General features: G+C 55.3%; 1 protein-coding gene and 1 long non-coding RNA gene across 4 annotated transcripts; one reads left to right on the top strand and one right to left on the bottom strand.

Moving 5' to 3' along the window:
* Positions 1 to 518: 518 nt before the first annotated feature.
* Positions 519 to 12680, top strand: SCNN1G (sodium channel epithelial 1 subunit gamma). Its single transcript, XM_080556911.1, has 13 exons — positions 519 to 662; positions 1078 to 1402; positions 2267 to 2561; positions 2999 to 3192; positions 4234 to 4337; positions 4796 to 4959; positions 7572 to 7670; positions 8844 to 8961; positions 9400 to 9478; positions 9557 to 9614; positions 9883 to 9941; positions 10142 to 10217; positions 10577 to 12680. The coding sequence occupies exons 1-13, from the start codon at positions 632 to 634 to the stop codon at positions 10964 to 10966; spliced, it is 1992 nt and encodes a 663-aa protein (XP_080413037.1). The 5' UTR covers positions 519 to 631; the 3' UTR covers positions 10967 to 12680.
* LOC308178376 lies at positions 4966 to 22374 on the bottom strand. Of its 3 annotated transcripts, none has more exons than XR_013939710.1 (3): positions 13585 to 22374; positions 6616 to 7259; positions 4966 to 5524 (listed from the first exon to the last, which is right to left on the bottom strand). It is a non-coding gene; the product is annotated as an uncharacterized lncRNA (long non-coding RNA). The 3 variants fall into 3 exon arrangements; XR_013939711.1 differs by having other exon boundaries at positions 6616 to 7097; XR_013939712.1 differs by lacking the exon at positions 13585 to 22374 and having other exon boundaries at positions 6616 to 6856; positions 6941 to 7565.
* Between the last annotated feature and the right edge of the window lie 992 nt (positions 22375 to 23366).

Genomic DNA, 23366 nt, shown 5'->3' with positions numbered 1-23366 from the left:
GGGCGGGGCGGGCCGCGCCCCACGTGACCGCGCCGCCATCGCCGCGCCGGGCAGACGCCGGCCGCGCCGCCATCTTGGCTGAGGGCACGGCCGCACCTCCCACCCCTCGGGGCACCGCCCCCCCCCGCGGCGGCACCGGGCCCGGCCGCCCCCCGACGGGCGGCACACCACCCCCCGCCCCCCCGGCGGGCAGCCCCCGTCACACGGCCACCGCCACGCTCCGGCAGTGCCGGCGGGCGGTGGGGGGCGAGCGGGCGGCGGGCGTAGCGCGGGGACATGGTGCGGGGAGACGGGACGGGGACAGGGGACGGGGACAGGGGTCGGCCTCATCCCGCGCCCGCCCGGTGGCAGCGCGAGCCGGGGCCGCCGTTCGCGCCCCGTGACAGCAGCGCCCGTGGGCGCCCCCCGCCGCCCCCGGGCCGCCGCCTCGTTCGCAGCCCCCCGACGGCCGCCCGCTCCCGTCCCGCCCCGTCCCGGCCGGCTGGCGGCGCTCCGTGCCCGCCGAGGGCGCGGCGGGGCGGGCAGGGCAGGGCAGGGCCGGGGCGGGCCCCGCGGGGGCGGGCGGCGGGGTAGGTGCCGGGGCGGGCGCCCGCCGAGCCATCAGCGGCGGCGCCGGGGCCGGGAGAGCAGCATGGCCCCGTCGGGCCCGGACGGCGGCCGAGGTGAGCGGCGCGGGGGGGCGCGGGGGGCGCGGGGCTGGGTCCGGCCGCCCCCACGGGCTGCCGCGGTCGGTGCGGCTCCCCGGAACGGCGCCCCGCTGCCCGGAGCGCGGCCGGGCGGGGGGACGGGGCTGGCGGCGCCTTGCGGCCGCGGGCTGCGGGGGCCCGGGACCCGCGCGGGGCCGTCCCGTCCCGTCCCGTCCCGTCCCGTCCCGTCCCGTCCCGTCCCGTCCCGTCCCGTCCCGACCCTTCCGAGGGCAGAAACCGGCACAAGCGTGGCTGGCGGCGGGCGAGGAGCGGGCACCGTCCCCCCCCTCCCGCCCCGCGGCTCCGCGCCCGTGTCAGCGGCACCGGGGCTCCGGGGCACGTCGGGCCGGGGCCGGGGCCCGCCGCGCTCAGGCCCGCGGTGTCCCTGCAGGCAGCGCCATGGCCCCCGGGAAGAAGATCACGGCCAGGATCAAGAGGACGCTGCCGGTGCGGGGCCCGCAGGCGCCCACGCTGAGCGAGCTGATGCGCTGGTACTGCCTCAACACCAACACGCACGGCTGCCGGCGCATCGTCGTGTCCCGGGGACGCCTGCGCAGGTTCATCTGGATCCTGCTCACGCTGAGCGCCGTGGGGCTGATCCTCTGGCAGTGCGCCGAGCTGCTCTTGAACTACTACAGCGCCTCGGTGTCCGTCACGGTCCAGTTCCAGAAGCTGCCCTTCCCCGCCGTCACCATCTGCAACATCAACCCCTACAAGTAAGGCCGTGCTCGCCGCGAGGCCGGCGGGTCCCGGGGCCGGCCCTGCTGCGGCCCCCGGGCGGCTCACGGCCCCGCACTGCCCCGCAGCCAGCCCCGGCCGCGGGCACGTCGGGCCGCACGGCACCGCTGCTCCTCAGCAGCCCTCCTTCCCTCCTCCCTCCCTCCCTGCCAGCCCGTGCTCGCCTCGCGGCACGTCAGCTCAGGCACCCGCTCTGCGCTAGCGCTCCTCAGACACTTGTGGATTGCAATCACACCCTCCACTTACTGCCTGCTCAGCTGCAGCACTGGATTTAGCTTTCTGCTGGAGACGGTCCCTGGCGGGTCTGTGGTTCTCGTCAAATTTCCTTCTCCCTAGGACTGCCGTTCCAGGATTACAAACAGTGACATCTCCCGAAGAGTGGAGAGGGAGCAGCTGTCACTCCTCTGTTACCTCTTTCTTTTCCTATGGGATGCCTTGGCTTTTTCTCAACAATATCTCTTTCCTGCCAAATTACGCTTTATGCTGAGGTCCGTTCTGCTGCCAGCTATCCGCCCCAGTCCCTCCTTGCCGTCCAGCTCTCTGGCTGCCTCTTGGCACAGCTGCAGAAGTCGCATTTCCACATGCACTGCCTCCTCGGGCTTGCTGGCAAAACCTCCCCGGAGCCCGGGAGCCTGCTCAGTCTGCTCCTTTCCCTGGTCCCTTCCCTGACACCTCTCGGCCTCTCCCCACACCGATTTAAATGAGTGGGGTCAGAAGAGACGGACGCGGGTCTGTGACAACCCTCCTGAGCACTGAGATGCGCAGCGCAGCGGGCAGCGTGCTGCAGTTAGGAGGGGAGGTGCGGTGAATGACACAATTTTCTCCCATTTTCTCTAACGCAGGTACAGTTCGATGAAAGACTACTTATCAGAGTTGGACAAAGAGACAAAAAAAGCGCTGGAGACTTTCTACGGGTTCTCAGAGGGCAAGTCCAAGGTGCGCCGTTCGGCGGGTGACTGGAACGAGACGGAGAGCCACTTCTCCAGACAGATCCCTCTGCTGAAGTTTGAGGACTTCTCCAAGACGGCCACTGACCTCCGCAGCGGCCGGAAGAGGAAAATTGAGGGCAGCGTCTTTCACAAGGACTCCTCCATCGTGAACTCCGGCGATTCAAATGATATCATCGGCTTCCAGCTGGTGAGCGTCACTCTTCCTTGTCCAGCAACTTGCTGGTGGGGGCAACGAGGGGGTGTTAGGGTGGGTATCCCACCGGCCGGTTTTATTGCTCGCTTAGCGGCGCGATAGTGAATAAAGCTCTGCCCACCCCTTTGCCCGTTCTGCCGTGCCTCCGCTGCTGCCTGCAGATCCATCTCCAGCTCTCTGGAAGAGAAACGCCTTCCTGAGGTCTAGCCAAAATAGACTTAGTGCCACCCGTGACCTTTCTTTTTGGCCTGAAACGTTTGACCGTATCATTTAGCCCCGAATGAAAGGTTTTTGGTGCCCCTTTGTCCTCTTGCTTCCACTAGAACTTCAAATGTAATTATTACAGTGGGAAAGAAATGATACCGCACCGACTTTATAGGACACATCATTTCTTTCTATCTGAAATGCTTTTTCCCCTTTGTAATTATCAGTGCGATGCAAACAACAGCAGCGAGTGTGCACTTTATACATTCAGTTCTGGTGTTAATGCTATCCAAGAGTGGTACAAACTGCATTACATGAACATCATGGCTCAGATTCCCTTGGAGACTAAAGAAGAATTGAGTTATTCTGCTGATGACCTTCTATTGACGTGTTTCTTTGATGGCCTATCTTGTGACAAAAGGTCAGTGCACAGAAAATACCTGCCAGCTTAACAGTTTATTTCCAAGTATATAATACATAGGAATTTAATATTTGGAGTTTGCTGAATTCCAGCAAGAACCAGCTCTATTTTTAAATGAAAGCAAACATACATGTCTTAATGAACTTCAAGTATGGTCTTTAATTTCATTTGTCTCAGTGTTCTGCTGTCCACATTTCAGATAAACTTATGTTTTTTGACAGAATTGGATCTACCTGCTTATGATTGCTGCAGTGCAATTCTTGTGTGTCTTGGTAGTAGGGGAGTCATCCCTTAATACCGGGGATAACGGCAGAGCTCCCAGGTGCAGCCACCGGGATGAAGTTGCACTTGTACATGGCTTTAGCGATTTTCCCACTGCCACGTACAAAGCAAGCTGCATTGTAACTCTCACCTTAGGGGGTATAGCTGAGTCTTTTCTGGAAGCATTTTGTTTGTGTCTGTAATCATAAAATATTTTATTGGAATTAAGATATTTGCTTGAGTGGGAGGGGAGGTTCTCAGGAAAGACATGAATGTGCTTGAACTGCAAGGGTGTTTCCTTAGCCTCTCCCACATGGCAGTGGCTGTGACATCTTTTCTGAAAAATGAAGATTCATGCTCCTTTACACACTTGATTGTTGAATGAGAAAGGACTCTGCCCCCCTCACTGCCACCTCCCTGCTAGTTCAGAAAATCTGCTCCCCCCACCCTCTCAGCCCCCACTCCCACACTAAAACCTCTGAAATTTTTCATTTCCTGGTGCTGTTAAACCAGATCATATTTCCATGCAGTTTCAAGATATTAAGGGAAAAAAGAAAAAAAAGAAAAAAAAAGGAAAAAAAAGGAAAAAAAAAACAAAAAAAAACTTCAGGAAAATAAAGTGCTTGCACCAAAAAAAAAAAAAAAAGGAAAAAAAAAAAGAAAAATCCAGTCCTGCTATGTTACTGGCAAAAAAAAAAAAAGTAGTCCAAACCTGCTGAGTTTCTGCCAGAGACAGTTAAAACTGCAGAGGGCAATGCAACAATATTTGGTTTCTTTCAGGCACTTCACTCGTTTCCATCATCCCCTGCATGGCAATTGCTATACTTTCAACAGTGGAGAAAATGGGACGATCCTGAGCACCTCCACCGGAGGCAGTGAGTACGGTAAGGAAACTTTGCTTGCGGAGGAACTATTAGATAACGAGCGGTTCAGTGAACTGGATCCTGCTGGAGAGTGATTGATGTGTTGGCTCTAGATGTGCAGTCTGATTGGGGAAGTGCCTGTTTGAACTAGTGCAAACTGTTGCCAGAGAATACAAAGATAATATCATTGCATCACTAATGTTTTCCATCTGAAATTACTGCTTCCCAGTTATATAACTTTTTAAAGTAAGTTTCAGCTGCCTTCTAAGGAGACATCATTTGTTTGTTGTACTCGGGGCTGCAGAGGGACACCACTTGCTCTAAGTGTCTCAGTCTAGCACGGCAGAGGCATCGCTTGATTGTTACAATTCCACTTAAGGCCAGATAGCGTTGAGTAAACTGTGTTGCCCTCCCTGACGAGAAAAAATTGGCTCTGGCTTCTGGTGTAACACTGCTCCTACCCTGTCTCTGTTCTTCAGGATTGCAGGTTGTTCTGTACATAGACGAAGCAGACTACAACCCTTTCCTGGTGACGTCAACGGGAGCCAAGATCATTGTCCATGACCAAGACGAATATCCCTTTATTGAGGACATCGGCACAGAAATCGAAACTGCAGCGGCCACCTCCATAGGGATGCACTTTGTGAGTGACAGCAATCTTGTTTCCAGGCACACGGCATCATTTCTATGAAACAGGTGTAAATGCGAACCCATGCGATGTTTGAACACAGCCAGCAGCTGGGAAGGCAGCTAATACCTCATTTGTACAGCTGAAGCACCCCTAGGAAAATCCTGTGATAGCACTATTCTGAACAAAGTTTTCCTTTCTGTGGGTGTAAAATCTGTTCTTTATAAACCAAGCAGCTACTGGGGACCTTGTTTGTTCTCCCTTTTCTCCGATCCCTTGGCTTTCCAGAATTTGTGTTGTTTTCACAGCAAAATCCACAGCCACAGAGATGGGCTATCAAATGCATGGCCATCAAATGGCTATCAAATTTCCCCAATTAGCGTAGTGCAAACCAGGCGTTTGACCCAAGGGGCTTCTTTCTGTGGTGGAGAAGTGAAAGCAGTGCCATCAGGCAAGCCAGACTTCCCTTTCATCTGGATGGGCTGTTAAGTGAGCGCTTTAGTTCTGCCTTTTCTTCACTGATGGCTGGTTCAAATGCATCAGGGATCCTGCTTATCTGTCCCGCCTGGGTGTGCCAGATCTAGATAGTCCACGCATTAGAAAAGACATTAAATACAAGGCTGACTGCTTTAAAATGTGCAAATAGCTAACTATCTTCCAGCTGTCTGGAAAACTGGGGCACCAACTGCTTGGTCTAACCGGCAGGGATAAATGCTGCCTAAAAAACAAATAGAAAATTCTCATCAGAATGAGAATGGTGGGAAGGAGGCAAACCCTCACAAAGCTGTATTTCTTCTGTAACTCTTACACCACACAGGAGAAAGTCACTGCAGATGGAATATCAATATTTAATGCAAGAGTTCCTTGGCACAGTAGATTTGAACAGTTGCATATAGTATAAAAAACAAGACTGAATACATCCTGGTGGCTATGTTTAAAAGATTTGGCATGAGGAAGTGTTCTGATTGCATCCTAATGTATCAGCTGAAACAGAAGCTCGACTCAGTTTCTGGACCCAAAACAAAATGCCTGTATCTGGTAATCACTGTACTGCCAGTGAAGCAAGACTCCAGAGAGCCTGCTGGGGGGGTTGTGGTTATCAGGACAGGGCTGCGCAGCCGAGGTGCTGGATCAGTCCCTGTTCCTGCATCCAGACGTGGGAAGGAGGACACAGGGATGTGTCACACACAACCACTCTACTCTGTAGGCTTGAGCGGGGCAAGTTTTCCAAATGCAAATGTCAGTGTCTAGGTTCCTAATCACTCCTGTACTTATGCTGTATACCAGGACTTCCCACACACCCCCACCCCCAAAAAATATTCCAAGATGCTTGGAATGCAAACAGGGCATTGTTTGGTAGGAGTTTCAGTACTTTAGTTAAATATTTAGTTTGGAAATTATTTCAGTACCTAAATGAACAAGTATGCTTTCATAGGGGTATAAACTGTGACAAAAAAATAATAATCTATACGAAGGATTGATCATCTGCCAGGGAGTATACTCTCCAAGGCAAGTATCAGATTGTCTGCAGAAGTTAAAAGAATAATTATCAAAAGCTGGTTTAATTTGTTTTTTTCAGAAGTTGCCCATCTGTAATACTGAAATCACAAATTTCTGTGTTCCCCCAAAGAGAGGTTTGAGCATATTTCTAGAAGAGCCAACAAGTCATACCTTTTATTGTCAAATCCATGACTGGAGACTTGGCGTTTCTGTAGTGCAGACAGAAATGGTGATGCTTGCTATCAGGCTTGATCTCAGTAACCTGTTGGTCTACAGTCAGTACCTTACAGGTAGGCAGGCATTGATCAATCTTTTGAAGGACCAGCCGCTAATTTAAACTCTGTACAGAAAGATAAGTGAACGGATTCTTAAATATGTGACATTTCTTGTCGCATTTGGGCTACCTTCTTTGCTATAAAAGTAGATAATTATGTCAAAAAGATAGCAAGAGTTTGGGGCTGAGGGAGGTACAGCTGCAGGAAGCAGACAGCCTAACCTGAGCCAGGTCTTGTGAATCTGAGGGCTCCCAAATTCACGTGCAGGCACAGCACTTGGCATTTCAGAGCTCTTTTCTCTCAGCATAGATTGCAGAACAGGAAAAGCTGTTAGCATTCAACAGAGTGTAAGGGTCAAAGCAGTTCGTGGAAACAGTCCTGAAGGAGATACAAACATTTTGAGTGATTTTGGAGAGGTGCTGTTGAGCACTAGTGGAGCCCGAAGTGCTGTTTTACCCACAGAACAGGAGCAGCCAGCGCAGCAGCAGCTCAGGGCAGCGCAGCTCTCCTCAGGATAAATGGTACATGGTCACTAAGACTCTGCAGTGAGAGAAACCATACTGATGAGTGACTCTGCTGTGGAAAATCCTCACTGTTACAGTTATACTATCTCAGTATTCCTGCAGAGGCGGTATATGGAGCCACTAGATGAAGCTAGAACAGCACTTTGGGAAATGAACAGCACAAACCAGAAAACCTTCATTTTGACAAATTATTTGAGATGGCAAAGGGTAAATGTGCCGTTCAAACCCACCCCATCATTGAAAGTTTTACAATCACAATGAGCTGCCACTAGATTCTTTGGTTTCTCTGATGTCCCCAAACCAAAATTTGCTCTTTTCTGGTTCCCAGACTCGGTCCCGCAAGCTGAGCAAGCCCTACAGTGACTGTACAGAGACTGGTGCTGACATACCAGTAGAAAATCTCTATAACAAGAGCTACTCCCTCCAGGTAAAGTGCTATTGCATTTGTTTTTATCAATTGCTTGAAAACTACCTTCATAAAAAGCTCTACAAAATTCTGTAGTTCAGGGTCTAAGATTGTTAACAGCCCAGGCATAGGGTCACTGCTTTTAATCACTGATGCAAGATACCACAGCACTTTTTAGAATCCGAGATTTATTCCTAAGTGGTTGATGTTTGAAGTTCCCTTAGGCACCATGTTAGATAAAGAAAGAACATTAGCTCATTAGGCAATTTTCAAGCAATGTGAGACTGGAAAATATTGGCCAAGTAAATGTTGCAGCTTAGTAACCCTTGAAGCCAGAAATTGTGACCTTTAGGACTCCAGGAATAACAGATACCATCTAATCAGTATCCAGATAGCAGGATGTTTGTTTACAGAGTAAGTTTCCACTAATTTTCCTTGGTTTCTGTAATTGGGTCCTCTTGGAGGGTGTCAGTTGTTCTGATACTCTCCACTTGAAGAATCACAATTATATTATTAGCTGCTGCTTTCTGCAAATCCTTTTCCTCGGCTGGAATTTATTTTATGGGTATTAAACCCAAAATCTGCTGTGATGTATTGCCTAGCAGGATCACACAGACATTGTCTGAGGTTTTAATAACAGTACTTCAAGAAAACTCAGGGCTCAGGAAGGCTGGGACTGGGAACAAAAAATGACTAGGAATTGTGAAAGAAAAGCTCAGTTCCTGCTTGCTCCAACTGATTCAGCATTTTAGTAGAAAATACTGACTACTGCCCTTTTAATCTTTACAAATTCTAATCTCCAAATGTGAACCAACACAAAACAGTCAAAGTTGTGAACATTTTCACTAGCAAGTCACTTCCCCCATCTTGTTGAATCGTGGACCAGGTGCCACAGCAGACCAAAAGCCTCCATGGAGGTTTTGGTGGAAAAAGCAACAACAAGCCTGTGAGGAAAGGGGGAGCATGCACACCATCCTCCCCCTCATAACGGACTATGTTCCTATTCCTTGCACTACCGTCTAAACCCTCCACAGCACTTTCTGCCTGTGTTTGTGTTCACTGGGGTTCCCATTTTGTTGCTGCTGCCACGAGCAGGGGAAGTTTTGGGGAGCCAGGGGCAAGTGCTGCACAAGCACGGGGCAGAAGGCAGCAGCCTGCATTTCCGAGCCACCAGTTCTTGGTTTGTCTCCCCAGATTTGCCTGCACTCCTGCTTCCAGAAGGCCATGGTGGAGTCCTGCGGCTGCGCCCAGTACACGCAGCCGTTACCCGCCGGGGCAGAGTACTGCAACTACAAGAAAAACCCCAACTGGAGTAAGTGCTGGGACACCCCCACGCTGCGTGGCCACAAACCCCTCGGCACAGCGTGGCCCTGCCTGCACCTGGCACCCACGCAGCGGGTGGGAAAAGGGATCTGTAGCCCACGCAGCACTCACACCGCAGAGCACGGGAGCTGCCTCTCGTTTGGATTGTGTCTGACAGTTTTCCTTATTGCTTGTCATTCATGCACACCACAGGAGTGCCGAGTGGAGGGCTTGACTGTGTGAGGCAATCGTGCGTGCTTATAGCAAGTGACAACTACTACTCAGAACATTTTGCAATATTTGTAGGGGAAATCTTGCTGTCCCCATCACAGAGGCGATGGCCGCAGGGGCCACCTACACCCGCTTAGCCTCACTCCAGCATAGGCAGCAAAAGATCATTGCTTTTCTCTCCAGCTTCTCAAATAGTTCCCGTGTTCCCTTCTTGCAGTGTACTGCTACTACAGACTACATGAGAAGTTCGTGAAGGAGCAGCTGGGCTGCCAGCAAATCTGCAAAGATGCCTGCAGGTAAGCCCTGCCCCAGGGCAGAGGTAAGACTGCGTGGGGGCGTTCGGCTCACAGCTAACAGCCTGCCTTTCCCCGCAGCTTCAAGGAGTGGGCGCTCACCACCAGCATCGCCCAGTGGCCGTCCGTCGTGTCAGAGGTCAGTTCCCAGTTCTGCTTAGCCATGACTGCAGAAGGAGGTGCTAAACAAACCCCAAAGTTCAGTACAGCAGCAGAGGGGCCAGGGATACTTGTTAGCCGTTAAACTAAAGCTTGGGATGTGTCCTCCTGGGGACAGCTGGCCCGTCACACGCATTTGGTTTGGGAGCCCAAGCTGGTTCCAGGAGCTGTGGAGCCTGAGCTCCCTTTCCAGGGTATTTCTACACAAGCCCACACAGCTACAGTATTATTTTCTATAATTTTTCCAGGATTGGATGCTTCGAGTTCTCTCTTGGGACAAAGGGCAAAAAATCAACAAGCTGAACAAGTAAGTTTCCATTTATACGTTTCTATCTTGCACCTCAAGCTCAGATATGATCTTAGCAGCCCTAATGATGGCAATTGGGGAAAAAGCTCCCTTAGAGCGGCCCAGCCCTACTGGTCCAACTGGTTATTTGCATAGTTTTTCAGTATGTTTCATGTTATTGTTTTACTAAACCCTCAGCCACCTTCTGTTTCTCCTCTCAGGACAGACCTCGCAAACCTCATGGTGTTTTACAAAGACCTGAACGAGAGATTCATTTCGGAGAATCCCACGAACACGGTAAGCGCGCAGCAGGAAGACAGCTCTTCCTCCTGCCCAGCTTTCCTCCGGCCACGGGAGGGTCCCATCCAGGCAGAGGCAGGAAACCCGGCACAGGCGGTGCAGCCTGGGGCACCCAGTCCTGCCCTTTCACAGCCCTTCTGCCCGGCACCTTTTCGAGACACCCAGCCCCGAATCCCACGGGCTACCCCAAACACATGCAGAGCTCACCAGCCTCCCACCGCAGCAGAGCGGGCAGGAGGGGACCACGCAGGCGGCAGGGGAAGGGCTCGCGGCATTCTGTGCCAAACCCTGGGCGCAGCATCCCTGTGGGCACACACCCACAGGAGCTGCTGACCTCGTGCTCTCTTCTCTTCCAGCTCGTCATTCTTCTCTCCAACTTCGGCGGCCAGCTGGGCCTTTGGATGAGCTGCTCGGTTGTCTGCGTCATTGAGATCGTCGAGGTCTTCTTCATCGATTCGCTTTCCATCGTAATGCGGCGCCAGTGGCAAAAGGCGAAGAAGTGGTGGAACGACCGGAAAAGGGAAGGGTCGGGGAAGCCTCCTCAGGTCGGCGATGTGGAGAGGCAGGGCCACGACAACCCCGTCTGCATCGATGAGGACCTGCCCACCTTCAACACCGCCCTCCGCCTGCCCCTGCCCCAGGAGAGCCACCTGCCCAGGACTCCCCCCCCAAACTACAGCACTTTGCGGCTAGAGACCGCCTTCACGGAGCAGCTGCCCGACACACTGGAGGCTGGGCAACACTGACACTTATTTATCCGCTCATCCAGGTGCCAAAGTCAGAGGTGGGTGCTGGACCCAGGTGTCTGGGGTGAAAGGCACGCACCCAAGTGAGCACTGAAGGGCTCTTGGGTCAGACCCTTATTCAAGGATTGAACTTGCAGTCTAAGATTCTCTGAGCAAAGCTCAGACACAAAAGCCAAGGGCTCAGAAACATTAGGAACTTCAAACAACACTAATTACCAAGGTAATTATTGCAGGAGATGGCTGGAGCAGGATGTAGCACTGAGCTGGGATGTCTTGCCAAACAGAGGTGCGTATTTGCAACCAACTACATGCACCCCATTATTTGTGGGCAGGAATTACTCCACAGCAGAAGATTGATGCCACATTGACTATCAACACTAATTGCTCTCTGCTGTGTGGCTTGATTTATGGGAAAAACCCAGGGCTTTCAGGAATGCAGCATGACATTTTCAGGAAGGGTAAGGACAGAGGCTTGGGAAGAACACAGAATGGATACAAGAAAAGCTCTCCAGCTGAATTTTGATTAGGAGCCTGAGTCCAAGGGTGGTTTGAAAAGCTTGTTATTCTGGGATGAAGAGTTAGTATAGTCACAGATGTGCTTGTAAAGCAAGTTATTCACAGCTTGAGTCGGAGAACCTAAGTCATCCCAAAATAGTCATCGGAAAAGGGCATGAAGTCTAATTCAGCTTAGAGTAGTGAACTGCAATTCTATTCTGCAAGCTTGTTTCATTTAATGCTGCTTGAGCTGCCTTTAAAGGTAGCCTTGGAGTAGCTCGTTAAGCTCAGCCACTGATTACTTCCCAGCAGCCTCAAAGGGAGCCGGCTTCTCTTCCTGCCCAACCCCAGGCAAGGACTTTTTCTTCCTACAGCCGCTGGTTCACTGCCCCAGCGCTGCCCACGGTGGTGCTGCCCAGGGAGGGGACAGAGCAGGGCTGGTGCTGCCCAGGCTCCACGCACCGCCCCGACAGGAGGTGGGCACAGGGCGCCTCTGCCCCCCTGCTGTGTCCCCAGCCCCACGCACACCCCACGCCCTGCTTCCTGTGCGCCGGACCCTCCCCGCACTGCCACCGTGCTGGGCAGAGCCAGCGCCGGGCTTTGTCTGCGCCATTTGTTCAAGGCTGCTGCCCCTGCCCCTCCTGCAGGCGAGACCTCAACAGAGGTCCCTGCCTTACCTCCACGAGCAGGGGCACCTGGGCCCAGCTCCGCGACCTGCCAGCCAGGTGACAGCAACGCCAGCTTTGTCTGAGCACGAAGCAGAGCTGCAGCTTTCCTTCCCAAGCCTGTAGCTGTCTTCCAGCAGGCTCACGCCCTGCGGCTTGCTGCCGCAGGGCTGGCCAGGCAGCTCAGGGCCCCGCGTGGGCCCTCCAGGGGTACCCAGCAGCGACAGCATCCTTCCCACAGCCCCGGGTCCTGCACCTGGCCGTGCCTACTGCAGCCTCTCCGTAGCCGACTAGAGCACACTGTGTAGATGTTGAGGAGCAACAGATCCTGCACTGGGTTGGCTGCTTGGGGGTTTCATAGTGAATGTGCACATGCGCGTGCATGTGTCAATGTGCAAAGGAAGTCCCCCTCTTGCTTTCTCTCTCTAGATGAATTTATTTTATATAGGAAAGTGAGAATCCAGAAAGGTTCTTTAACGTGCAATAAAATATATTTTAATTGGATTATTTAAATAGCTGTTAAACTGAAAAAATAAAGATATATTTTTGAGTAAGTGCTTGTTCCTATTTTTATCCCCACCTCACCTATTCTTAAAGCAGCAATGTGTGAGTTGTTTCCATGCACGCAGCCCAAGAGATGGCAGGCACTTTCCCGTGCCTGCCCCAGGGCTGCTGTGCAGCAAACTCCCCAGAAGTACATGGCCTAAAGGAGTCCTGTTTCCCTAAATCTAAGTGCTCCCTTGGCAGCACAACCCGAGGAAAGGCCAGGTCAAAGTGCCTGGTGTCACCTGTGGTTTCAGTACGCATCTGCAGCCCACGTGGCAGAGAGGAGCTGCAGGTTTGACCTGCGGGTTTGACTGCAGGCACACGCATTGTGCCTGGTGCTTCCCTTCAAACAACAAGCTCTTGGGCAGCCCTGGGAGACCATCAGGGAGAAAAGAACAGACTTCACCCTGCCCCAAAGCCCCTTCTCTAACAGGCGAGGATGAGGCACTCAGAGCAGCCAGCTGCTTGCCCCGACCGCCCTTACAGCTCGCGGGGTCCCACCAGCAGCAGTGCTCCTTACACCCAAACTTCGCTGGGTCCCACCGGCAGCAGTGCTCCTTACACCCACACTGGCTGTTTGCAACAGCGTGGAACAGACCTCAGGGGAGAGCTGGGACAGCCCGCAAGGGCCAAATGCACACCACGTCTGTAACACAAGGGGAAGCGGCACTGAGCTGCTGCGACTACAGCAGCAGAAGGCAGAGCAAATCTAAGCTAGACAGCATCTTACAGAAAGCCTCCTTCCAGGTTGTTTCTCCTTTACACGGGAGCTGGTTTGGCTCAGGAACACCCGACATAACTTCTTACACATGCAAAGAGCTCCTGGAATCAATTCTGACTCCAACTCTTACAGATTGTGGCCTCATGAAGATCAAAAGTTGGGAAAAAGCAAAACCAACAAAAAAAATCTACCTGATAAACGCTTCAGAGCAGGAGACACCACGGTTCTTACGTTCCTCGTTAGAACCTGCACACGCAGCAGTGCTCGGCAGGCAGCAGCTCTGCACAGCTCACGCTGACACAGGCAGCCCCGGGCAGGGGAGGTGACAGCACAGCTCGCTGCTGGCACAGCTCTGCCCCGTGCCCTTCCCACCAGAGCCCACCCACACAGGGACTCCTGCTCCCACCAGGCCACCCAAACCACTACCCCCAGCTGAGCCCCCAGAGCTCAATTAAATCAGCTGGCACTGATGAAGCAATCCGCTGCCCCAAGAAGGAAACCCCCTGCACCTGCTGCCCCTTGCACCACCCCGTGCCCGGCGTCCCGCAGGCATCTGGGGGCTTGGGGACAGGGCAGGGCCCGGCAGCAGGGCCTGCAGCCATGGGACACAACACATTGTCGATGTCCCGGTTGGGAGCAAGGGCATCGCTTGGTGTTGAGGCATTTATCAAGGGCGGACAGGAGCCATTCTCAGGCTGCTGGCACTATGCAGCCGAAAGAGGAGCCCAGCCCTGCCTGACGAGGCGCTCAGGTCCCAGCAAAGCCTGCAGCCCAGCCCAGCAGGAAGCCACCACGTCCCGCTCCGTAGCTGGGGGGTCCCTGCAGCCCACCTCCCTCTGTGGGGCCGTGCCCAGCACCTGGCGCCCCGCGGGACGCAGCAGGGCCACGGCCATGTGCCCGCTCCCTCGGCACCTGCGTGCAATGGCCACGGCCATGCCCCCGCCACGCCACGGCTGCTGCTCCCACGGGTGGGCCACGAGGCGCGGCTGGGGGGATACGGCCCGGGGCAGGAACCGTGCCCTTGGTGCGGCTGCAGGCACGCTTCATGTCGCTGGCAGTCAGATGTCACGTGCCGCTTCCACACACTGCCACAGACTGGTTCCCACATCTTTCCCACAGCTACTTGGGAATTCATAAGAGAAAATAAATAAAAAAAGCCTTGCAGTGCAGTGAAGTATTTGTTATAGCAAAACCCGACAGATGGCACTTCCACCAGTGACACCTCCAGAAAGTTTTTTAAAGAAAAGCCTCTTAAAACAGGGTGGTACCAACCCTACAAGAAATCAGGTGTAGTAAGGAGGCAAACAGTACACCTGGTAACTGCGGTACTCATAGGGGAAAACACAACCTGGTCGGGAGCAAAGCTGCTGAGGCATCACCGCCCCCGCGACCTTGCCGCGAGCCCCGGGGGCAGCTGGGTGCTGAGCTGCCCCCGGGGGCTGCGGAACCACAGGTTTTCTGCAGGTGACTTCGGCGCTTGCTTCTCAGGGAAGGTGCAGCGCTTTGCCCTTCATAGGAAGAACCCTCGGGAGGCAGGGAGCCTTCGCAGTAGCTCCAGAAATGGATTACTTAATCGTGAATTAAATATTGAACTTTATTGAACTCCTGAGTCATGTTAAACACCAGAAAGGTCCGTGGAATGGTAGGAGAATTGGGTCTGACACCTGCTGAACATCATAAATTCAAAGCTATTGAGCAGCTTGGCTCGAAGTCTATGGGAACAGCGTGCAGTGAAGTTGGCGGCTCAATCTCCCCGCACCAGGGGACCCGGGGGTGCCCAGCCAGCGTGGGACGGGCACGGAGGGTGCCCCGCCACCGCCACGCAGCCCCGTGCACCCTGGCTGGGGCAGGACAAGGGTCCCAGCGCCCCAAGCCCACGGCCTCTCAGAGCTGCGAGGCAGCGGGGAGCCACCAGCAGCAGGCCAACAGACGGCCAAGTCCCACACAGCGCGGGGGCCGGGCACCCACGCACGGAGCTGCCCCCCACGGCAGGCGGCAGGGCGCAGGCCCGGCGAGGCGCCCCAACAGGCCCGCAGCAGGCCAGGAGCGGCCGTGAGTCACCGGGAACGGCTCCGCAGGCCTGGACGGGCCGCTCCTGGGGAGCTGCAGCAGGCGAGGCTCCCCGAGGCTCCCCGAGCTCCTGCACGGCGCGGAGCAGCGCTCGCGCGTTAGAGGAGAAAGTTGTGGGCAGGAGAGGAGCCGCCGGAGTGGGAGGCGGCAGCTGAGGAGAAAGCAAATGGTGCTGTGCAGAGGTCTGCCGGGCCAGGAGTGCGCGGTGACTGTCCCGGCAAGCTCATGCCACTCGTGGCCGGACCAGGCACCGCTGCCCCAGCCCCACGGGTGCCACCTGCTGCAGCCAGCTCAGGGGGTCCCAATGTCCCCGCCACGCCGGGGGACCTCTGCCCAAAGCTGCTCCCAACAGGGGAGCACCGACAGGGTTAAGGTTGCCCATGCCTCCCCTTCCGTGCGGTAACATCTCAGTGGTCCACAAGCAGGTTTGGAAGCTGAATGCCTCGTTAATGTAAATGGGGCTGGGCTGGGGAAAGGCATCTCCAGCACATGCCTATGGAAAACCCTTTCAGGCTCCAGCCTCCACTGGTGCCTTGGGATAAAGAGGAGTCCTAGGGAGGCTGGGACACATTGCAGGAGCAGTGGTATGTGCGACCTTACCTTGCATTTCTAGGGCAAAGAACTGGACTTTCAAGAGTACTTTTCCTTTGTGCCCTGAAGCCAGGATGCAACCAAAGCCCCTGGCTGTAAGAAAATCAGTTCTGCCTCACCAGCCCCGACAGCAGCTGCCACTACTTCCCAGGAAGCTTGCATTAAAGCAAGAGACACTTTAGACACACAGAACTGACTTCCCTCTGCTTGCAGACATGGTCTGGGGCTCTCTGGCCTCAGCTACACCCAGACTTAAACCTGCTTGGACGCTGCAAGGGGCCAGGGCATTGGGGCACGGAGACTTGGGGCAGGCAGGAGCTCAGTTGTACGAAATCATTGCTGCAGCACCTAAGTGTCAGTGCCCGTTGCAGCAGACACCACGACAACGAATGCAATGCGGGCAGCAGGCAATGCCCCGCGCACTCCCAGCCCCTGCCGAACACCAGCTTTCTCATCAGCCAGACCCGCTCGGGGCAGGAGTGCTTTCAGGTTGAGCTCCAGGAGGATTACCGATGAGCTGGAGCATCCCAAGCAAGCAGACCCAAGCGGTGACAGCGTGAGAGCGGTGCCAGGCAGGTGTGAGTAAGGCGTTAAGCAGCGACTGCAGCAGCTGCCTCCGGAGTGAGACGCTTTGAGGGCAGCTCTGGCACTAATCCTGACGCCGGCATCTCCCCGCGAACAGGACGGACCGGGCAGGCATGCGGGCACGGACGTGTCCTCCCTCCTCCGCCAGCCTCACCAGGCAAAGCTGTTGCCAGCACCAAAGCAGAGAGCGCTGATCACTGACAAGCACTGGGGAAGAGTGAGAGTTTGTCAGAGCGTAGCTGATGCCTGAGGAGAGGAGGGGGGAACGGCATCCCAGCCCCGCCATGAGCTGGGCTTCACCCACGTGCAGAGGCAGCCCCAGAGTGGACATTATAGGCATGTTGGTAAAGACCCGTTAAAGTGCAAGACTTGGAGAGGTTCGTGAGGAAATGCAGAATTTCTGAAGAGCTCCCTTCCAATTAGGACAGGCCGCAGCCTGCCCTGTTTAACGGCCACTTCATTATCAGGGTTGTGTCCCTTTCCCTGGCGTGGGGAGCCCCGTGAAATGCTGTGTGTTAGCAAAGCAAGCCTCCAGCCCATCAGTTCTCATGGCTCCCTTGGTTTCTGGCTACAAAAGCATCTCATCTCCCTTTTTATGTCTTACTGTTTTTTTAGTACGTGAGTACAAAGAAAACACAAAGGACACCACAGCAACATGGGACCTAATTTTACGGGCGCTTTTCCTCCACACTTCTAAATGAAATCACCAGGCAGGCACTCGGCACAGTGAGAAACCAGACCCGCACGGTTTAAGAGAAAACACAAAGTCATGAATGAAAAAAAGAGAGAGAAAGAGAAATTCAGGATGAATCAGGAGTTTCTCTCTCCTGCCAGTACCTGCTGTGGCACAGCTCCCTAATTCCCTTTCCGCGTGCAGAACACATCCTTCACACAGCATTAAGATTTGCATTTTTTTCAGTATGTGCACTGCTCATCCTGACGATGAAAAGTGCATCTATGTGGTGCCAGCGTAGACAACAGCCACCACGCGGTGCTTGGAACCATAAAGGACACAGCCTTGTTAACCCACTCTCCCCACGGCAACCCACAGCCGAGCCCCCAGAAAGCTCCTTGGTGAAGGCCAGGGGCGCTGGCTAACAGACGGCTGAGCACAGAGGCAGGGCATCGTGCCTGGACGCACCGGGCCCACGCTAAGGCAGCACCCAGCTGAGCTGGGGACGTGGGACACGGGACGTGGGACACAGGGCACGTCCATGCCCCCTGCCACGGCAGGGCAGGGCCTGCCGTCCCGCCTGGCGCTCAGGGCACCCGCGGCGCGGGCGCGTGGGCGGCGTGGGCACGGTTGGCTGTCCGGCACCGTGCCGTGCCGTGCCGTGCGCGGCGCACCGCGGAATGCAGCGCGGCGAGTTCCTCGCAGCAGGCTGCAGTGCAGGCTGTAATGCTGCTAATGCGGCGCTTCCCCTGCCTCACGCTGAGATCACGCTTCGGGCTCCGGGGCTGACCCGGGAGTCGCTCCTGCTCCCTGGCCCGGTTGCAACACAGCCTGATCTATAGACACAAAAACATATCCAGCTCCAGGACCACAGACGATATGTTCCTGGCATTTTCTTCTCTCCTGTATCGCCACCCGTGCTTTGGCGCATTCTTGCCAGATTCCCATACCCGCTCTGCCTCTCAACATCCCTCCTGAAGCAGCCGGGGGCTCAGGTCCCTCAGCAGGGCTGACCCCCCAACGGTTTCGGGGCGCAGCCGCTGTGCCGTGCCCCACACTGCCCAGGACCCCGCTTTCGCTCTGCCAAGGCTGCTGCGGGCAGCGCTTCCAAAGCAGCGGCAAAGCTGGGCGCGGAAGGACGCAGCTCACGAAGGAGGCCCCTGCCCGAGCCGGCTGACGCAGAGCTGAGGAGGCGCGGGGCTGTGTCACTGCCGGCCTTCCTTCCTCCTGCTAACCTGAAATCAAAACTCCAGGATTTCCAAACAGCTGAGTGAGACTGGCCCCATGCAGCACGCTGATACGTCACCGTTTCTCTGGCTCTTTCTACTCATTTTTTGCCTCAGATATGCTTCTAGAGAAGGAAAAGCATATGCATTTATATGTTTATATATGTACTTATTCACTTGAAATTAAAAACATGCTGCAGTCCCCGCAGAAGATGCGATTGTCGTGAAACATGGCTAAATCTATTTGCTAGTCAGAGTCACCATGAATCACGGTGTTTTCATAATGTTATATTGCTACAGTTCTTCCTCTGTTACATTTTAAGACCTTCTCACCCAAGTTTACATAATCAATCCTGAAAGGTACAACATGTTCCTTGAGATAAACACAACGAGTAATCATCCCTTGGTCTTGTTCTTGTTATAAAAGTTCATTGGTCACAAAATATTTTACATTTCTCCCCCAGAGCATGGGAAAAGGCCCATAAAGCACCAGCCGGGGACCTCTGCAGAGCTTCCTCCTCTGCCACCAGCTCCGCCGATGCTTTATCAGCTGCGCACCAGCAGCGCTGCGCTCCCAGGACCCAGCACACCGAACGCACCCTGGGCTATTGCCTACCCCAGGAAGCTGGAGTAAAGGCAGGGTGGTTATTTTTTCCACTAAAGTTTATGGCAGAAAAAGCAAATTAATTCAATTAGTTCCCTGTCACATTACTGAGCACAGAGCGTATCTGGGAGCAACCTCACCTGTGGCAAATCCCTGCCTGAGCACCGAGCCCTTGTGCTGTGCACCCTGCTAGTTTTAAGGACACAGAGGTGTGCAGCCATGGGGTTAAATTATTAATAGATATTAATAGATGGGCTGAAGTAAGTTGGGGGCCTGAAATAGGTTTTGTCCTCTCTTTCCCGTTCTGAAGCAAACAGGGCAGTTGGAGCTCCCTGAATTGGAGGGAGTGCATGGAGCCCACACCCCAGCAGTGCATGTCCCCGCAGGGACCCCAGCAATCCACCACCCCATCACCCCGCTGCCCATTGCCCCACCACCCCAGCGCCCATTGCCCCACCACCCCACCATCACCCCCACCGCTCCCAGCCCCTCGGCGCCAGGCAGCGGCCGCCAGCGCAGCGCAGCGGCTGTGGGAACGGCCCCATGGGGACGGCTTCCCTCCTGCCTCCCGCTGTAAAACACACCGGTCTTCACTTTACTGCCTGATCTTTGTAACGCAAACAGAGATTAGTTAAAAGGTTTTATACGTGGTGATTACCCATGTAACTTGGCTGGTTAGATGTTCAGTATCCTTTGAGTGTGACTTCACCGGTTAAAACTAAATTACTCAGTATATTATTTTGTTTAGTAATGGCGTGTTTCTGAAAGTGCACCTGATAAACCAAACAATTAAAGTGCTGAATTAGCCTGGTTGCACCCTCTTTAGGAACAGGCGATGCCATTTCACTAGACAGTGCAGAACAGCAGCGTGTTCCTGCTGCCCGGGCCGCAGCTCCTCATCACAAGCAGCAGGTGAATCGAGGCGACGCGGAGCCGTGCGCTCCTTCCGTTCCTGGTAGCGGGAGGGCTCCCTGCACACACCCGTTGTCCAGCTGGAAGCCTCACTGCAGAAGTGACTGGAACTGAGCACGTACATCTCGCAGTTAAATGGCAACCTAATTAGCTGCTGAGCGGTGCACACGTTCAGCCCTGGGTAGGACTGCGGCCAGCGCCGCACTGCCTCCTCGGGCCAGGACAGCTCCGGAGGGGGGGCAGCGCGGCGTGGGGCTCCAGCAGAGGCCGGGTAGATAAACACACAATAAAAAAACCATAGCACCTCTCCCTCTCCATTTCTGGGTCTCAGAGAGCTTTTCCGCTCACCAAATGCTGCCGCGGAAGGGCAGCTCCCTGAGCGCAGCACAGGGCCCTCGGCGTGATGGCCCCGGCGGCAGCGGTGGCACCACGGCACCGGGGCTGCACGCCCGGCGCTGGCAGCGGGCACCGCATGGCGCGCACCCACCCTGCTGAGGGGCATCATTGGGCCAGAAGAAGCGCGGGTTTACATAAATGAAGGAACCCGTTATGAAAAGCTGTACGGGCTGTCCAGTGACCTGAGTGTAACTGCTGCGTGATTTCTTCCCTGTGGAATTGTCCCAGGATCTCTGAGTTGGGCTCCGGCACAAACACCTCCACTTATTTATCTTACTTTTTTAATCTTTATTTACATCTTTAGTTACAGCTATCCTAGAAGCCTTTTCAGCCTTCTTTGTATCAACTTCAGTCACCGCTAAAATATTTTCATTTTACCAGGTAAATTTAGGACCAGCTGATGTTTTAGACACATTACAGATTAGATCGATGGTGCCATTTTCTGTGCCAATTTGTCCCGTGTATCTAATTTCTCAGCTGTATTTAACCGCTGTCAATAGTGCATCACGCTAACATAACACACAATGCCCTGCGTGTAGAAGAGCTCACCACAGTGTTTTTCAGCTGTATTTTTAGCAGGAGGTTTTTGCTTATGAAATAAACTTTCTCATGAAGCACGTAGAGAGACAACGCAAAGTCAAGCAAAATCCAAGGTCATTTGGCTTCATTGGCTTCACAGCTGATTTTTCAGCCTACTGAACAAATGGAGCCTGCTCTATTTTCAGCATTAGAGCTGCCAGTGTTGTTAATAGACATTGTTCTCCAGGGAAATAAGTAGCAATAGGAGGGCAATTATTTTGACAGGACAGAGGTTAGAAACTGGGTAAGTCCTGGTATTCACCATGAAACCTGTTCATTCTAGCTTCACTTGAAAATACTGTTTTAAACACAATCCCGCATTCCACTTTGACATAATGGTAGGAGGTACGCTGGTGCAATTTAGAAGTAAAAATCCCTTTTGTTCCCAAACAACAAAACACAGGGACATTTGGGAAAGTCTGACCAAGTCTTGATTGAACAAGAATCTGTGATTACTTTTCCTAGCAATCGTTACGTTTTACAATGCTGAGCCACTGTGCAGCGATTTATGGTTCCAAGGAGTTTTGTACACGTTTACTGTTGCGCTGTGAGGAGTTAACGACGCCCACAATCCCTCAAGATGCTCAGGGTTTTACCTCTACATCATGTTTGTGAGGGACGGTTGGGTTCAGGGGTTGCACCTCGCTGGCACGGCGTATACTGGCCCCGGTGTGGGAAAACACAGAAAATACACGTATGTGAGGCTACACGTGTCTCTCCAACACCCCCAAAGGACTAATTGTGTGATCAGCAGGAACCGGCGTGTAACGCGCGTGAGGATGAGATTAAGACATAAAAAGCAAATGCGCAGCTAAAGCTGAAAAGGGCCGACAACCCGTCCGGCAGCGTGCTCGCGGGGGTACGCAGCCTCGTCCCAGCGCTCACGTTCCACCTCAGGTAAACCAAAGAGCTTCTTACTCATCTGCTTTGCGAGATGTCCTTCAATTTTGTTGGCATTTTATGGAAGCAGAGATCATTTATCCTAGCGAGAGATCATCGCCTTTTGGGAGCAGCCTGCCGGGGCCGGGGCAGCCTTCCCCGCTCTGTTTAAGCATCAACACTGTCTGCAGCCCGTGCTTCAAAGGCCGGCGGTGTACAAAACACTTGCAGGGAAACATGCCCAGCAGCGGTCTCGACAGTAAACACAGCTGCTAAAGGAGAGCTCAGCGTGCCCGCAGAGAAAGGCGGTGAGCTCCTTTCGAAGAGGATGAGCCCGTCCCAAACGCCGCTGCAGCCCGCCTGCCCTTACGGGCCCCGGGCCAACGGCAGCGGCGCCCCGGGGGAGCCGCGCGGATCCCGGCGCCCCCCGGCCGCTGCACGCCCCCGCCTCGCTCCCGGCCCGGGGCGGCGCGGGGGAAGGCGGCGGCCCCCGGAGCCAGGCGCCCCCGGGGCGGGCAGAGCCGGAGCCGCCCCGCGCGGGGCCCGCGGCCGGGGGGGCGCGGGGACGGGGCCGGGCCGGGCCCGAGGCGGCCGGGGGGCCGCGGGGGGCGGCGGCGGCGGCGGCGGCGGCGCGGGGCCCCGGAGGGCTCCGGCGGGGCGGGCGGGGCCGGGGCGGGGCGCGGCGGCGGCGGAAGGGCCCGGCCCGGGCCGGCCTCAGGGCGCAGCGCCCGCGGACCGCGCGGCCGGCGGGCACCGGCAGGTACGGGCGGGGGCCGGGGGCCGGGGGCCGGGGGCCGGGGGCCGGGGGTTGGGAGCTGCTGCCCCCGCTGCTGCCGCTGCCGCTGCCCAGCGTGGACGCGGCGCCCCGGCCCGACGGCTGCGGGTGGCGGTGCCGCGGCGGGTGCTGTCGGGGCCGGCGGCGCGGGGCGGCCCCGGGAGAGGCGAAGCCGCCGTCGGGGCGCGGGGCCCGGGCACGACGCGATGGCAGCGCGGGGGGGGGCACCGAGGCTCCCGGTCCTGCGGCGCCCCGGGACGGCCGAGCCCGACGGGACCGCGCGGGGCGGGGGCGCTCGGAGCGAGGCTGCCCGGGGCGTTCGGTGCCGTGGCAGGGCCGGGCTGTCCGCCGGGTGCTCCTGCCTCTTGCATAAAGGGTGTGGTTTGCCGTCCCGACGGGGTAACGTCGCTCACAGAGGGAGAGCTCGGTACGGTTCTTTGCCGATGTTTCTGAGGAGTGCAGGGCTGCCGTGCTCGTGGTGCCTCGCGGTGAGGAACTCGCGGGGACGGCCCCGAAGCCTTCCGACCTCTTCTTGCTTTGGCAGCATCGGCGCAGGTTATCGTGCCGGTCGGGTGTTCTGGACGCACCTACTGTGCAGTCAGGTGTAGTTGTTCTTATTTAACCTCTGTTTACACAGGGCCTTCATACCTTAATCTCCCTGATAAGAGGCATGGAAGCAGACC

This window comes from Anser brachyrhynchus, assembly GCF_964034855.1.
Source record: "Anser brachyrhynchus genome assembly, chromosome: 15".
Lineage (NCBI taxonomy): Eukaryota > Metazoa > Chordata > Aves > Anseriformes > Anatidae > Anser > Anser brachyrhynchus.
This window is presented reverse-complemented; position numbering and strand designations above follow the sequence as displayed.

Excerpts from the sequence above, each read along its gene's own strand:
- SCNN1G (XM_080556911.1), top strand. The coding sequence starts at position 632 with ATGGCCCCGTCGGGCCCGGACGGCGGCCGAG. Across the intron at positions 9,479-9,556 it reads ATCTGCAAAGATGCCTGCAG|CTTCAAGGAGTGGGCGCTCA; the intron begins GTAAGCCCTGCC and ends CTTTCCCCGCAG. Across the intron at positions 10,218-10,576 it reads CGGAGAATCCCACGAACACG|CTCGTCATTCTTCTCTCCAA; the intron begins GTAAGCGCGCAG and ends CTTCTCTTCCAG.